This window comes from Talpa occidentalis, unplaced genomic scaffold, assembly GCF_014898055.3.
Source record: "Talpa occidentalis isolate TD23 unplaced genomic scaffold, MPIMG_talOcc4v2.1, whole genome shotgun sequence".
NCBI classification, from domain to species: domain Eukaryota; kingdom Metazoa; phylum Chordata; class Mammalia; order Eulipotyphla; family Talpidae; genus Talpa; species Talpa occidentalis.
Window position 1 is genome coordinate 53,025,845 of NW_026555331.1, and position 15,276 is coordinate 53,041,120.

Below are 15,276 nucleotides of genomic sequence, written 5' to 3' on the forward strand. Positions count from 1 at the left end.
AAAAGTTAGCTGCTATACAATTATAAGGAGAGAGTATGATCAGAGTTAAGAGCATGGACATTTAGGTTACTTGGCTCATATTCTCCACAAACTCACTGGGCACATTTATCAAGTTATTTAATCTCTCTATACTTCATTCATCACATCTGAATAAGGCCAGGGTCCCACAAAGTGGCTTAGCCATGGCAGTGATGGCCGTTGTAGTCATCATACTGTAGAGGAACAACTTTCTTCTCTCCGCAAAAGTTCAACAGTGTACTCCTACTGGCTGCACCCAATGGAGTCTTTTCAGTTCTCATCTTATTTGATTTCTCTGCAGCATTTATGCATCTGACCACTCCCCTCTTAAAGTTTTCTGCTTCTTTGGCTTCTGTGACACTCTTTTTGGATTCTTTGCATACTTCTCTGACCATTGCTTTTAATTTTCCCTCTCCTCTTGGATCATGGTGTCCCCAGGGCCCTGTCCTTAGCCTAGCCCTTTCAGCTGACAGAAACAATGAAGGCCTTTCTGACCCTTTCTACTCTGCCACCCCTCCAGTCCAGGTCTTGGCCCCATTCCTGCACTCTTTCTGCAACTCTTCTACCTGTTCACTTGCAACACCAACCCCCCCTACACTTTTGCGCTTGCCTTTTCTTCTGGCTCTCAATGAAGGTACAATAGATTAATGGATATTAGATTCTCCAGTAGCACTTTGTACAGAATTACCACGTCTTTTTAGGCTACTTGCAGGTGTTTTCCTTCTATTAAATAGGGTTCCTCAGCGAGGGGTCCTGCGTGTTCATCACTGGTCCCCAGAACCTACTTGGTTCCTGAGACACTGCGGTTGTCCACGGCACTGAAGAAAAACGAACAGAAATAATTACTTTATTCAAAGTTGACTTTTTGGGAGACCTGCCTCTCCAGGGCTCCAGGCTCCTCGCCCTCCCCCATCGCCCTGGGTGAAGGGCAGCCGGGTGGCTCGCAGCCTTCGGGTTGGGCTGGGCTGCTGCCCGCGCGCCTGCGCCCTCTGCCGCTCTGCTGCCGGCGCGTCTGTGCGCGCGTGTGTCTGTTTGGGGAGGCTTGGCTGACAGGCGAGAAGCCTGGGGAAGAGTTCAGCCGGAGTCACAGTCTCATTCACTGATTTCTCGGCGGCTGGACCGAGGCTGCTTCCCCAGGAGGCATCCAGCCACTCCTGTATGTCCACAGTCCCCCCCCTCGCGCCGCTCCACTCCCAGCCAGACTGACCGACAGACTCACGAGTGAGTAGCGGCTGCTTGTGCCCTCCGGTAGCCCGGCGGAGTACCGTCCTGATGACTGTGTGTGTGTGTGTGTGTGTGTGTGTGTGTGTGTGTGTGTGAGAGAGAGAGAGAGAGAGAGTGTATGTGTGTGTTTGTACACACGTGTGCACGCGCGCGCTCGTGCGTTTGCAGGAGGGTGTCCCTGGGATTCCTCGCCGGCTCGAGAGCTTCCCGCCGGGATCCGCGCGCCCCCCGAGCGCGTACCGCGGCGCGGGTGCCCCCCTAGGCAGAGGCTCCGACGCCCCCGGCGCCGTGTGCGAGTGGCCGGGATTTCCCCGTTCAGCGCGACCGCGGGTGGGGTTTCCCGGGAAGGCTCCTGGGTAAGGAGGCGCCGGGGAAGCCCGGCTGGGAGCGGCTGGCAGGCCGGCAGTGTGGGAGCGGGTCTGGCCGCGGCGTGGGAGCCGCAGGAGCGGCTGCCCCCGGCCGCCTGCCCCTCTGCCGTTCTTAGCCTTCCTCCTTTCTTTTCCTCGGCAGCATCACAAAAACGCGCCGGATACTGAATCCTAATGCAGTCAAGTCCGGCTCTTTTCTCCTACCAGGTGTGCACCCCGTGCCCCCCCACCCCCACCCCGCCCCAACTCCCCACCGGCCTGGGAGTGTGGAGAGAGCTTAGGGCCGGAGGTTTTCCCGGGACACACCTGTTCTCAGCTGTCTCTGAATGCAGGCTGGGTGCGGGGGCGCAGAGGGGTTCCGACACATACACACCGGTGTGTGTGCTCGCGCGCGCGCACCCCAGTTCCACACTCGCGGGGTGCTCGCCATGTAAATAGCCCACTTTCCTGCCCGCCAGCGTGTGCCAAGTCGGCACCGTGGGCTCCTGGCGCGCTCTGTGACAGCGTGCCGGCATCTCTTTGTTTGATTGTAGCTTCCCCACCCCTCCACAAAGCAAATTGATTTTCAGTTTCGCTTGACGCTGCGCGCTGGGACTTCGTGTGGGCCGCAGCCTCGAATGCCCCTGGTGTTTGTAATTGAATAGTTCTTACGGGCGTGTGTGTGTGTGTGTGTGTGTGTGTGTGTGCGCGCGCGCGCGTGCGTGTTATTTTTAGTGTTGGGAATAAAGGGACAAGCATGTTGACCTTTTTTTTTTGCTGCTGCCTTGGGCTTTGAAAACGTGTCCTTAATTGATGAAGCAGACGGATTCACTTCGTAATCGCACACACGTGCCTGAGCACAAGTGTGTACACATATTTCTACACACGTAGCCTCCCTCTTTCCTTTTAAAAATTGGGACCAAGAATGCATTGTGTGTTTGTAAAACCCCCTACTTCCCCCTCCCCCCAAAAAAAAACAAAAATAAAAAACTTTCCTTTGTTCTTTTGGGCATTTTCTATTTTGAGTAATGGAGTAGGAGTACCAAAGGTGGCAATTAGTTCACTCGAATAAAAGACACTGCCTCTGAGTCAGAGCTACCAGGTTGATAATTATTAACATATAAAAGCAGATGTGCTGTTTAAGGCAAAAGGGGCGGGGCGTGGGCAGGTCGGCGGTAGACAATGAGGCAGGGGCTCCGCCGACCAACTGCTGGTTATTGTTCCAGCACTGGAGGCTGCGCTCCGCGGCCGCCTCCTCTAGGGCTTCGCTTTCCGCAAATTCCTCGGTCCCCCTCGGGACCGTCCGGGTCACCCAGCTCTGGCCCCAGGGCGGCGGGACGCCGGGACGCCAGCTCCAGCAGCAGCCGCCCTTCGCTGACCGCACTCTATCTGCTTTGCAGGTTGACAGATTTGCGCTCCAGGGTGTCGCAAGCCGAGGCGGCGAGGACAGGGCGCGTCTCGCTTAGCCAGCTCGGCGGGATGCGGCGCGGGCAGCGCTAACCTTCCCCTCGCTGGGCACCGGGAGTTCTCGCTTCGGGCAGCCGTCCGCGCGGTGGTAGAGGGGATGCGCCTGGGACGCGCAAGGCTCCTGCCGCGAGCTGTCGCCCGGAGGTGGACGTCCAGCAGGACTCATCGCAGGACCGCGCGGACCGCTGCCCCCCGGGGCAAGCGGCTGCGGACCCTCGGGGCCAAGTCTTCCATCAGGATGCCCTGGGCGCCTCCCTGCTGGTGAGGATGCTCTGCCGCGCAGCTCTGTATCCCCGGTCCCGGTTCCTGGTGGGCACGACTGCATGGGCCCTTTGGGTTTGGCCAGAGGGTGAAAAAGTGAGTTTAGCGATTGAATTCGAATTCTGAGAGCCATGGACCAAGGAAGTGGGCTGCAACCCCAGGCGGGAGAGCAGCTGGAAGCAGCCGCCACAATAGGAGCTATCCAAAATAAATGTGAACCAGAGACCTTTAGGTCCAAGAGTTTACCCGTCCTAAATAGCGCCTCCTGCCGGCCAGACCCGAGTCCCACGAGTGTAGACACCAAGCTAAGCTGTGCAGAGTCTTTGGGCCACCAGGAATCCAAGCAAGGCCTGAACCGTTTGACTCCCAGCGCTTCTGCCCTGTCCACTTCACCAGAGGTGGCAGGACTAGCTGACTGTAACCACAGGGTGGATGTCAGTAAAACCGTGTCGGTGTCCTCCGCTTTGGCCACGCTCCAAGGCAGAAGGTGCCTCTACTTGGTTCTCACGGATTCCCGTTGCTTCCTGGTCTGCATGTGCTTTCTTACTTTCATCCAGGCGTTAATGGTCTCTGGATACCTGAGCAGTGTCATCACCACCATCGAAAGGCGCTACAGTCTGAAGAGTTCTGAGTCGGGGCTGCTGGTCAGCTGCTTTGACATCGGGAGCCTGGTGGTGGTGGTGTTTGTCAGCTACTTCGGGGGCCGGGGTCGGCGGCCCCTGTGGCTGGCGGTAGGTGGACTTTTCATCGCTATTGGGGCTGCCCTCTTTGCTTTACCTCACTTCATCTCACCGCCCTACCAGATTCAAGAGTTGAACGCCTCGGCCTCCAATGATGGCCTGTGTCAGACCGGCAACTCCAGGGCGACTTTGGAGCCTCCTGCTTGCCTGAAGGACTCAGGAGGAAATAATCACTGGGTCTATGTGGCTTTATTCATTTGTGCACAGATTCTCATTGGCATGGGCTCCACACCTATTTATACCCTGGGACCAACCTACTTAGATGACAATGTCAAGAAAGAAAATGCATCCTTGTACCTAGGTAAGTCTTTCCTGTCTTCTCAGATAAGTGAACTGAAAACTCAAAAGGAAATGCTTTCTTTTACATTTCCCTGGAGATTTCGCCTCCACCCCCATCTCCTCCCACACACATATTTAAGCATTGAGTTTTAATTTACCTGTTAGCCTTAGCAGAGTATATTTTTAGTTTGAGAAAGAAACAAATAGTTGCGAGTTCTTTGAACTTATTTTGAGACTCACACTTCATATTTGCGTTTCCCAAGTCATACAAACATTTAAACGTGGGGTGTCTGTCTTGCTGCCTACCTTTGGGAAAGTGCTAACTTATCTTGTTTCTCGGCTAATTGCTGTACACCTGGAAAGGGTTCTGGATGGAACAGAAGTACCTGGTGTGTGGGAGTGAAGTTTTGGGTTATCTTATGCTTTCATCTATTGCTGCTTCTCATTCCTGTCCTTCACAGCAGGGCTCATGAATTACCGAGACTATGTAAAACATACTTTATTGCCTCCATACCTGCATTTCTTTCTTATCACCTATAACACGATAAAAAAAAAAACATTTGAGTGATATCAAATGACCAGGTTATCTTTACACAGAAGCAACATCACAAATTGTAAAGTTTATCCAAGGCTATTTTTGTGGATGGTTGAAGACCCTCAATTATGTGCACTTGGGAGAAGAATCATTACTGTTTTCTGAACAGCTGTGACTTTTGGATTTGGCTGACTTGTATGAATCAGTTCCAGTGGACAGGGGGTGCCTGGGTTAATTACAGGGTGCTCATGTTGGGCCAGGTACTCATGTGGATAGGATAATTTAGTTACTAGAAGTCTGTGACTGTCAATAACCCCCTCTACTAGCCATCTCCTCAAAACTCAACTTCTTGGGAATGGATTTGAACCTTGAAAAGGATTAATAGTAGTCATACTGGATGAAATTTTTGTTTTTCTACATTTCTCTACTAAAGTCCAACCAAAAAAAGATAAAAAGCTAAAAAATGGCAAAAAAATTACATAAATTTACAATTTATTGCTATGTGCTGATACAAGCTTTGTGGGAATAATAAGATTTCAAAGGACAGTGAAGATAATAACTAATTAGTAGGACTATTCCTCAGTACAACTACTGTCAACAGAAGCTGTCATACAGATGTCTGAGTCATTTGTAGTCTCCAATAACTGGCCCAAATGGATTAGGACAAGAGTTTTAGAATTTATTTTTATAATTTTTTAAAGTTTTAAAAAATATTTGTTTTATTTATTTATGAATCCAAGAACTGGGGTAGGACAGAGTTGGGGGGTAGTGAGAGGATTCCCCAGAGACAGAGTGGGGCATAGAACGGGTAGATCTAATAAAATACATTGCTGAGGGGAGCAGTCGGTGAGGCAGGAGAGGTCTGCTGTGCCATGAGGGTTAGCTTCCTGGCGGGGATTGAACCCAGGCCACAGTGGTAGGCGATAGCTTGATAGTGCCGAGACTAACTCCTGTGCCACCAGGGAGGCCCAAATTTATTTTTATTATTAAATACAAGAGAAAGAAATTTTCATTCAGAGCAGAGAGCGATGGCTTGCTTGCTACTATGTCTTCTTGTTTTCAAATATTGACAGATTTTATTTATTTATTTATTTATTTATTTATTTATTATTTATTAAAGATTTACTTAAGCATACAAGAGCTGGGGTACAGGCCAGCGATGCGGGGGTTGAGAGGATACACCAGAGAGAGAAAGAGTGGGAAACAGAACAGGCAGGATGACTGAAATACACTGTTGAGGGGAGCAGTGAGTGAGACAGGAGGGGTCTGCCTCATCTTGTGAGTTGCTCCCTGGCCAGGCTGGTGATTGAACTCGTGCTGCAGAGGCTGTGGATTGCTTCATAGTGCGGTGCTTAACCCCTTGCGCCACCAGGGAGGCCCCTTAGGACAGATTTTTAAACACACAGAAGAGTTCAAAGAATACCATTATTTTATTTCACAACCTAGATGCAATAATGGTTCATTTTTCATAATTACTTTATCAGCTTATGAGTGTGTATTATGTATGTAATATATATTTTTTGGATGAGGGACTAAGTCCTTTGAAAGTGTTGCAGACCCGCCTAACATGCATCTTCGGAAACAAAGGGCTTTCTTTTATGAAGCTGCTGGAAATAAACAGCTATTCTCTTAAATATCAAATAGCTAGCCCATATCCATGTTTCCTGACTTGTCCCCTCAAAGATTTTGTATAACTTTTTTTTCCCAAACAGGAGCCAATCAAGATTCACTCGTAAAAAGGTCTTAGATGGTGCCTCACCCTTTTTTCTTTTTCAATCTCAGACTTTTTGAAGGAACAAGATTAACTAATTTATGGAATATATCACATTGGAGATTTATTTTATTTTTTTCCTGATAATGTCACTTATATTGTTTCTCCATTCCCTACATTTCTTATATACTGGAAGTTGAGTGTGAAAGTTTGATTAGGTTCAGACAAAAGATTTATAGCCAGGCTACTTCATAGGCAATGCTGTGTATTTTATATTACACACATCTGACTATTAATTAGTGATGTTAAGTTTAATCACTTGGTGGATTGGGTGATTGCCAGATTGTTCCAATTTGTATTCTTGCTGATGATTTTCTTTATTTATTGTAAGAACACTAAGATTTAACATTTTAGGAAGTAATTGCCCACCAAAAAGAAAAACAACCAGTGCAAAGTAGATTCATCTTACATGGCGAGCACTGTGCTGCAAAAGGGAAACCAAAAATGAGACATAATTCCCACGCCTGAGGAACTTTCAGTGTGATGAATAAATACAGACAATTCAGGGTAGAAGTATGAACTGACCTGTGCAAAAGGAGGAAAGAGACAGAGGGTGTTTTCTTTCCCCCAACCCCTCTCCTTTATTCCCCTTGCTTCTTCCTTTAGATATTGATTAATAATTGATTTTATTTGGAGAGGATTTTGATGTATACATTAGGACAGTTTTTATGGACAACTCATAAGAATTCTGTCTCATATACAATGAATCTCAGTAAAAGCTATGTGTTAACACTAGGAATCTGGCACGTCACATTTAATGTTCTGAGATAGGAATTGCTTTCCCTATTTCATGGATGAGGAGACTGAGGCTCAAAGAAGTTAAATGATTTGCTGAAGTGCTTCAAATCCTGTCTGACCCAAAACCTGAGCTATTCTCCCTACTTTGTGTTCTTTGACAAGAGGATTTGATAGTCAATAGAAACCAAAGGATTTGCCATGTTCAGCAGAGTTCTGAGAAAGTGCAGAAGGACACAGAGTTGGCCCAAAGTCATTAGAACCTGATCAAAACAAGATCATTCTCTGTGGACAGCAGGTTGTGTAGATTACCTTTGTACAAATTCAAATTCAAGAAGCTGCTCTATTCTTAGAGCATGACAGTGTTAACCTATTATGATGTGGAATTTTTCCTAATAAATAACTGGTTGAATAGTTTTGTTATTTTTTTTACAGATCTGTTCTTCCATATTACCCACCTCAGTTTTAACAGTTTTTGTCAGTCTTTTAGCTTCTTGTTAAACCACAGACAAACAAACAAAACAAAGCACAACAAAAAAAATGTAGTCGGTTAGTAATTACAGGTAGAACAAATATCATTTAAATAGAATATAAACATCTATCTTAATCTTTTGAAAATTTGATATAAGCATTCTGGGCATTTTAGCTATAGAAGAGGTGTGGTCTTAGATGAAATATACCAGGCTTTGTACCCACCTAATGCACTAACTCTGTAAGGAGAGTGGGTTAATGTTAACCTGGAGCATAGAGGAAAATTTTATACATTAAGAAGCAAGGTTAGCAACTAGACCGTGATTTGTAATTGTATCTTGAGGAGAGAAGAAATGAGTTCCTTTGGGGGCAAGAAATTCATAAACTAACAGGGAAACGAGAAAGAATAGCTAACCAGGTGGAGCAAGAAAAAATAAAGAGATGTCATCCTAGAGCAGAAAATCAATAGGATAAGTAATCATAGGATAAGTAATGATTGGCGTGGGCCAAACTTTGACCAAGCTATGTGGGTGCAGCCTTTCCACCCATCTTATGTAAACCGTGATTTCACGGCCAAAAGAGAGGTAGTCTTAGAAAGTGCACCAGATGAGAATGCAGAAGAGCTGTATCTCAGTCTGGCTCCACCAAGCACTGACTGTAAAACTTCAGGCAATCCCCTTAACTTCTCCTGGTCTCTGTTTCCACTGTAATATTTTGAGGACCCATTGGGATTATGTGTGCAAGCTTTTTGCCAGCTCTAAGAGGACATACTCTTCTCTATTACAGCAGAAATGAGACTCCTTTTAGTGTGGGCAGAATGGGGAGTGGGAGATATGTTCCCCTTTCTGAATAGGAAAACCCTGAAAACTTATATTTTTTATAATTAAATTTTTTTTTTTAAGATTTATTTATTTATACAAGCACTGGGGTACAGGCCAGAGGTGCAGGAGGGTGAGAGAATTCACCAGAGACAGAGCAGGGAGCTGAATAGGCAGAAGGACCAAAGAACACTGTGAGGGGAGCAGCGGGTGAGACAGGAGAGGTCTGCCTCGCCATGTGGGAATCTCCCTGGCCGGCAGGAATTGAACCCATGCTGCAGAGGCTGCGGACAGCTTCACAGAGCTGCACTCAATCCGCTGCACCACCGGGGAGGCCCTATTTTTTATAATTTTTATTTTTATTTACTTTTATTTTTATTTTTTTACAGAATTAAAATTTATTTTAGATGGTAAAGTTTTATACATTTTAAAAAATGAAAATTCAGAAGTCTCAGAATGAAACGATCCGTATTCAACATTATAAAGCTATTTTTAACAGTGATTAAAGTAGTGAAAACATTTTACCCTTACAAAAATGTTACAGAATTCAAATCACAACTTGGATCCTCAATGATTCAAGTATTTTATCTTATACAGTAAGGGCTGGATCAGTTTTAAGAAAATTTTTCTGGGTATGCTGGGCTCAAGTCCTCTATTATCACCATCCATCAGCTCACACAGTGGGATAGCTGGCTGCTGAAGCAATTCCACAGTGGTTGTTTTTATCTTTGGTCATTTTTACATAGCCATTATCACCCCATTCTGTACCCCTACTGTTCTTGACAATCCAAAATTTATTGTTATTAGAATCTGTTCCTTCAAAGCCATAGCCAACCACCAGAACACCATGATCCAGGTCTTCGCTGCTGCAACTTGGTTCATAATAAATATCTGATTTATAGAACTGGAAGGACGAATGGCTTGCATCAATAGCAACAGAGATAGGCCCCACAGTAGCCACTGCCTTCATAAGTGTCTTCTCCCGATTTGGGATATCCACATAGCCAGTGTCATTGGCAGCAGAAAACTCAGGCTTGTATTTACAAGTATCTGAGTCCTTTGCAAGTCTTCTGAGTCCAGCCCTCCATTGTCCTTAATATACTGGAAGGCATAATCCATTAGACCACCATTGCAGCCTTCATTGCCTTGCGACCGTGAACAGTCCACCAGATTCTGTTCACTCAATGAAACAAGTTTTCCAGAACATCTGTCCTTCAAGGGAACCAGTTGCACTAAAGGCCCAACAAGAACCACACTGGCCCTGATTCTTTATAGGAGTTACAGAGCCTTTCTTTTTCCAGTCCACAGATTTGGGGACTTCAAGCAAGAAAGGTGATTGGAACATTTTCCCCATCTTCTTTTGTTTCTCCTTTTGAAAGTCATTCATCACCTGCTTGAATTCTTCATTGGTCATATCACCAAAGGAATTCATGGCCATTGTGAAGCCATGATTCCCTAGGCTGTATTCCCGATTGTGCAGTTCAATCATTTTCGTATTTTTCTCCCACACTGCTCTTCTCCATCCTTCTTCACTCATGCCATAGAGTCTCCTATGAGTTGACTTCCACTGGGACCATTGTGCATCTAAAGTCTGATCAAATTTTGGAGAAGCTGAGCTTATTCCCAAGCAAAGGCAATCAGGAGAAGTAAAGGATTCATGTTGCAAAAACCTGCGGCAGCCACCACTGTGCAGGTGCACAAACAGACGCACGCAGCTCTTAATAGGTCGCAGGGCCAGAAGTTTATTTTTTATAATTTTTAAAAAGGAAAGAAACATTGAAAATGAAATTAGAATATTGTATAGGGAATCTCTCCTTAGAAATGTTGCACAGGAATATCTTGCTAAGTGTTTCAGTGATGTTCTAGCTGGATTAATTAAATTTTCTGAGAACCCACAGTTTTATCACCAGAGCATGTCAACCTTTGATGAACATTTTTCTTTAATGGATGAACATTTATGTAATGCCTAGAGTAACATAACAAAAGCTCCTTTGAAGTTTGAGAGGCCTGTGGTGTCCCAGTAATACCGGTTGGTTTTTATTTATCCATATAGACTGTGGCAGAACATTTGGTGAATAAGAACCAGTTTCAGGACATAATCAGAATATTGCATTTGTAACAGTAAATGCCTGTTGGCTGCTACTTTTTTTTTTTTTTTTACATTTCCTCAGTCTTTTAGAAGAAGAGTGAGTTTAGTGGGCCTAAAATTAATTTAGTGGGCCTCCCTTGTGGTGCAAGGGGTTAAGCATCAGCACCATGAAACTATCAACAGCCACTGCAGCATGAGTTCGGTCCCCAGCCAGGGAGCTAACCCACATGGTGCAGCAGACCTCTCCTGTCTCATCCACTGCTCCCTTCAGCAGTGTATTTCAGTCAATCTGCCTGTTCTGCTACCCTCTGTGTCTCTAGTGAATCTTCTCACCCCCACCCCCTGCAGCACCTTTGGCCTATACCCCAGCTCTTGTATGCATAAATAAATAAATCTTTAAAAAAATAAAATTAATTTAGTAAGTTTAGTTCTATTTCATCAAGATTTTATCTGAATATTATATATGTGTATATACACACATACATTATTATACTTTTGTTCCCTTTTTGAGCTACGTTGCTCTTTCTGAGTATGAAAAGCCTGAAACATATTTTTTAAGTTGAAGTAACATTACATTAGAACAGTATCTAAGATTCAGGTATGCATCATTAAAAATCAATATCTATATACATAATATGAAGTTTACCACTGAAAGTCCAATTCTCCCCTTCACCATACAGTTAAGCCATTTTACCCCTTTTATCCAATCCCCTGTTTCCTTCCTTTCTGGTAACCAATAATTGTTTTTATAGTCTAAAAGTTTGCTTTTGTTTTATTTAGTTCATTCATTTGCTTTGTTTCTTGAATATGCATATGGATGAAATCATACAGTGTTTGTCTTTCTTTGCCTGGTTTATTTCACTAAGCATAATAAACTCCAGGTCCATTTATATTGTTGCGAATGGTAAGATTTCATCTTTTTTTTTTTTATAGCTGAGTACTATTCCACTATGCATGTATACCAAATCTTCTTTATCTAATCATCTGTTGAAGGGCACTTAAGTTGTTACCAGCTTTTGACTAGTGTAAATAATGCTTCCATAAATGTGGAGGTGCCTATATTTTTTCAAATTAGAATATTTATAGTTTTCCTATACCCAGAAATATGAAAACTGAATTGTATGAAATTTCTGTTTCTAATTTTTTCGAAGAATCACCATACTACCTTCCATAATGTTTGCACCAACTTACATTCCCACCAATAGATTATAGGGGTTCCTGTCTCTCCACATCCTCTCCAACACTTGCTATTTCTTGTCTTTTGAATAATAGCCATTTTTGCATGGATGAGGTGATATCACATGGCACAACATATCTTTTTTTATCATAGGGGGAAAAAAATCCAAGTCACTCCTTAGAAACTTCGTAAAGAAAAATCTTGATCACATTTTAGCAGTGTTATATGGAACAATTTATATCTCTATATAAGATTTATTTGTAGTAATAAAAAACAGACACACACACACACAGAGCCTCCAGGCCAATGTTTTCTAGAACCATATCACTAAGTGTATCTGTGGCTTTAACAATTTGGGCATTTATCATCTTGATCAACAAGCTTGCAGGGTAGTTGATTAAAGGCTGGTACTGCCTTGGGTGGGGCCAGTGCCCCTCTCTTCCTGCTGACTCTTTGCAATGACTACTGTACCTCAGGGATCACAGCCTGTTCCTTACAGAAGTAGAAAGTGAAGGAAGTAGCCCCTTCTTCTTCTCAAGTGTGCCCTGTTCATTAGAACGGTCTGTTAGCCACTTCTAGCAAATGTGATTTTGGGGAAGGTCAGTTTTAGAATTTTCAGTCTGAATCAGAGAGGAAGGCAAGTGAGATAAGTGTGGACTGAGTACTAAATGGCCTCTTAAAATACAGGACTTCTCCCCTCTCCCCACCCATCAGTTATACTAATCCAAATGCCATGTGGCCCTAGTCTTACTGATCTGTTTGTTGGTATTTTGAAAGAGCCCAATAAATAATCCTGTTTCCCCTCACTTGAGTTCTGAGTTAATTGAGAAATAAGTCTAAGGAAAAAGCACAAGGACAGCAAATATCATTTTTAAAACAAAAAGCAAGGTTGAAGAATGTAGCACATCTTTGTGCAAATAGACTTTCTAATAACCCAGTGGCAAGTAGAATTACCCCCTCAGCCACAGGCAATGCTGGCCCCCAACAACGTGGCATCCCCAGGTCCCCCTATGTGGGGGAGATCAGGGGTTGCATAAGTAAGACATATGCCAATGTGGAGCAAGCCAGAATTTTTACTTCCCTTCTGCAAACTCACTCCCTAGAGACAAAAAAGAGTTGTTGAGCTGAGTATCTCAGGTTATTTTCAAATCCAGTCACATCAATCCCTCCCCCTTTTCTGGGGGTGGTAGGGGGTGGGGAAAAGCCAAGTGGAAATATACACTCTTTCTTAAGACAAATGTTTTATTCTGCTTTAGTTTTGCTTGTCTTGTTGACAAATGTGTTCATCTTTGTAAGCCACAGAAAATCCTTTTGGGAAGTAGACTCTGTATAAATCATGAATACATAAAAAATAATCTCCACTGAAAACAAACATGAGGGAGAATGTTGATTGAGAGATTTGAAAAAATGATTCAGGATACATGGAGAAATAACTGGAATGGATGCTGTGTCCAGAATGAGAACAGCTCAGTATCTGCAACCTGTGGCAGTTCTTGTAGGATGTTAGTGAATTTCACATATACCCGTGACAGAATGGATATAACTTCTGTATTCTTAGCAATTGTTGAATTTATAACAGCTTCCTGGTGGTCACTTTTGGTCTCTAAGCCAAACTAATCAGTGTAAGATGCTGAGAAACAGACTTCAGATTATAACTGAAAAACAAAAGGGTTTACTACCTGATGGTGGAAAAGAAAGTAGGGTGTGCATTGATTTGTTCAGTGAACCTACAAATTAGTAGTATTTATAATAAAGCTTTCAAACTGATTTTTATTGACCTCTTCCTTTACAGTGTTATGAATTCTGTTATGTATGTGGCCTAAAACAGTCTTGCAGATGAGTGGATAAGAGGATGTGGCATATATACACAATGGAATACTACTTAGCCATGAAAAAAGAAGTGTTCCCATTTGTGACACGTGATTGAAACCAGAAGGGATTATGCTAAGTGAACTAAGTTAGGAGAAAAACAAATACTTGGTGATTTCATGCATTTGTGGATTATAAGGAAAAAGCAAAGGAACAGACACAGCTATACCAAAACAAACCCTAGAAATCTGACTGCAAAATTGAAGCTATCAGAAGGGGAGGGTCCCAATGAACTATGGTAGAGAATCAAGGGTGCTTTAGTGGGGGATGTGTATGGTAACATCAGAAGAGGTGTGCATCCATATCCCTAGATAATACACAGTACTGTAAATAAACATTGACACAAATAATTTAGTATTAAAAAACAATGAAGAAGCCAAAAATGACCCTTCAGAAACTTTAACATAAGAGTGCATCACTGGGAGACCCTGTTAAAATTCAGATTCTGCTTCTGTTAGAGGTGGGATCTGAGATTCTGCATTTATCAGATCCTCACACTGAGGTCAGCATGACCTTCACTTCAGGCAGAATGAAGAACAACAAGAGTATAAAGACCACAGATCTTTAGCTCTTTACACAGGTGGGCAGTCTCTCTTGGGACTTGGGGTTAGAGTCACTGTTGGTGAAACCAGCTGCTGATTGAAGTTCTACTTCCTCAGGAAGAACCCACGATCTCTTACTGCATTTTCAAAAGTAAGATGTCAGTTTTGAGTAGTTCATAAACAGCAGCTGCTTTTTTAAAATTTCATAATTGTGTGCCATTTTTATCAGTACGAGCTCAGTGGGAGAAGGTGGCTTTGGACAAATTGTGTTCATATTGATATTAACCAAGGGAAGCACCGCTGTCTTCATTCCTCCCACCATCCTGAGGCTCTGTACTGACAGATTTCTCAGTCTGGTGGAACTCAGTATATCAGAGGTTATGTCTGTGAGTTTGCAACCCCAGGTAAGCTCACTTATATGGCTCTTTGGTGGGTGGAAAAGAAAACAAGCCCATACATTTGTCTCTGCTTTTAAATTTTTAAACAATCTAGTAATTTTAGCAGTGAATTGAGTGTTTGCTGACAGACAAATGTAAGATTTGGGCATATTGGAAGTGGTTAAATAGAGTGTGGTTCAGATAGTTTCCCTTTGCAAAAGGTGGTCAAACAAAAAAGGGACCAACCAGATTGGTTGGCTGAGTTGTCTCCAGCAGTGATAGTTTAGCTAGGATGTGTCCTAAAGATCATTTTATTTAGCCCTCTTTGTGCAAATGAACATTTGACAAGTGAAGAAACCCAGACTCCAAGGATTTGCTCTATGGAAAACAACATGGCAGTTTCTCGAGAAATTAAAAATAATTGTCATGTGAGCCCGCAGTCCCACCTCTGGGTATATATCCAAAAGAACTGAAAGCAGGAACTCAAAGAGATACTTGAGTTGAAGTTCATAGCAGCATTATGCACAATAAAGAAGTGGAAGCAATCCAAGTGCCA

The 15,276-nt window shown here is 43.7% G+C and overlaps 2 protein-coding genes across 2 annotated transcripts in view; one reads left to right on the forward strand and one right to left on the reverse strand.

Moving 5' to 3' along the window:
* Positions 1-3,276: 3,276 nt before the first annotated feature.
* Positions 3,277-15,276, forward strand: part of SLCO5A1 (solute carrier organic anion transporter family member 5A1) — a 138,907-nt gene continuing 126,907 nt past the window's right edge. The window contains exon 1 of the mRNA XM_037505563.2: positions 3,277-4,358. Within this exon, the coding sequence (XP_037361460.2) occupies positions 3,449-4,358 (910 nt within the window). The 5' untranslated portion in view covers positions 3,277-3,448. The remainder of the gene's footprint in view (positions 4,359-15,276) is intronic.
* On the reverse strand, positions 9,306-10,341 carry LOC119240824 (procathepsin L-like). Its single transcript, XM_037505578.2, is given in 4 exon segments — positions 9,306-9,731; positions 9,734-9,867; positions 9,869-10,298; positions 10,301-10,341. Coding segments are annotated over 4 exon segments (981 nt in total). The 5' UTR covers positions 10,326-10,341; the 3' UTR covers positions 9,306-9,339.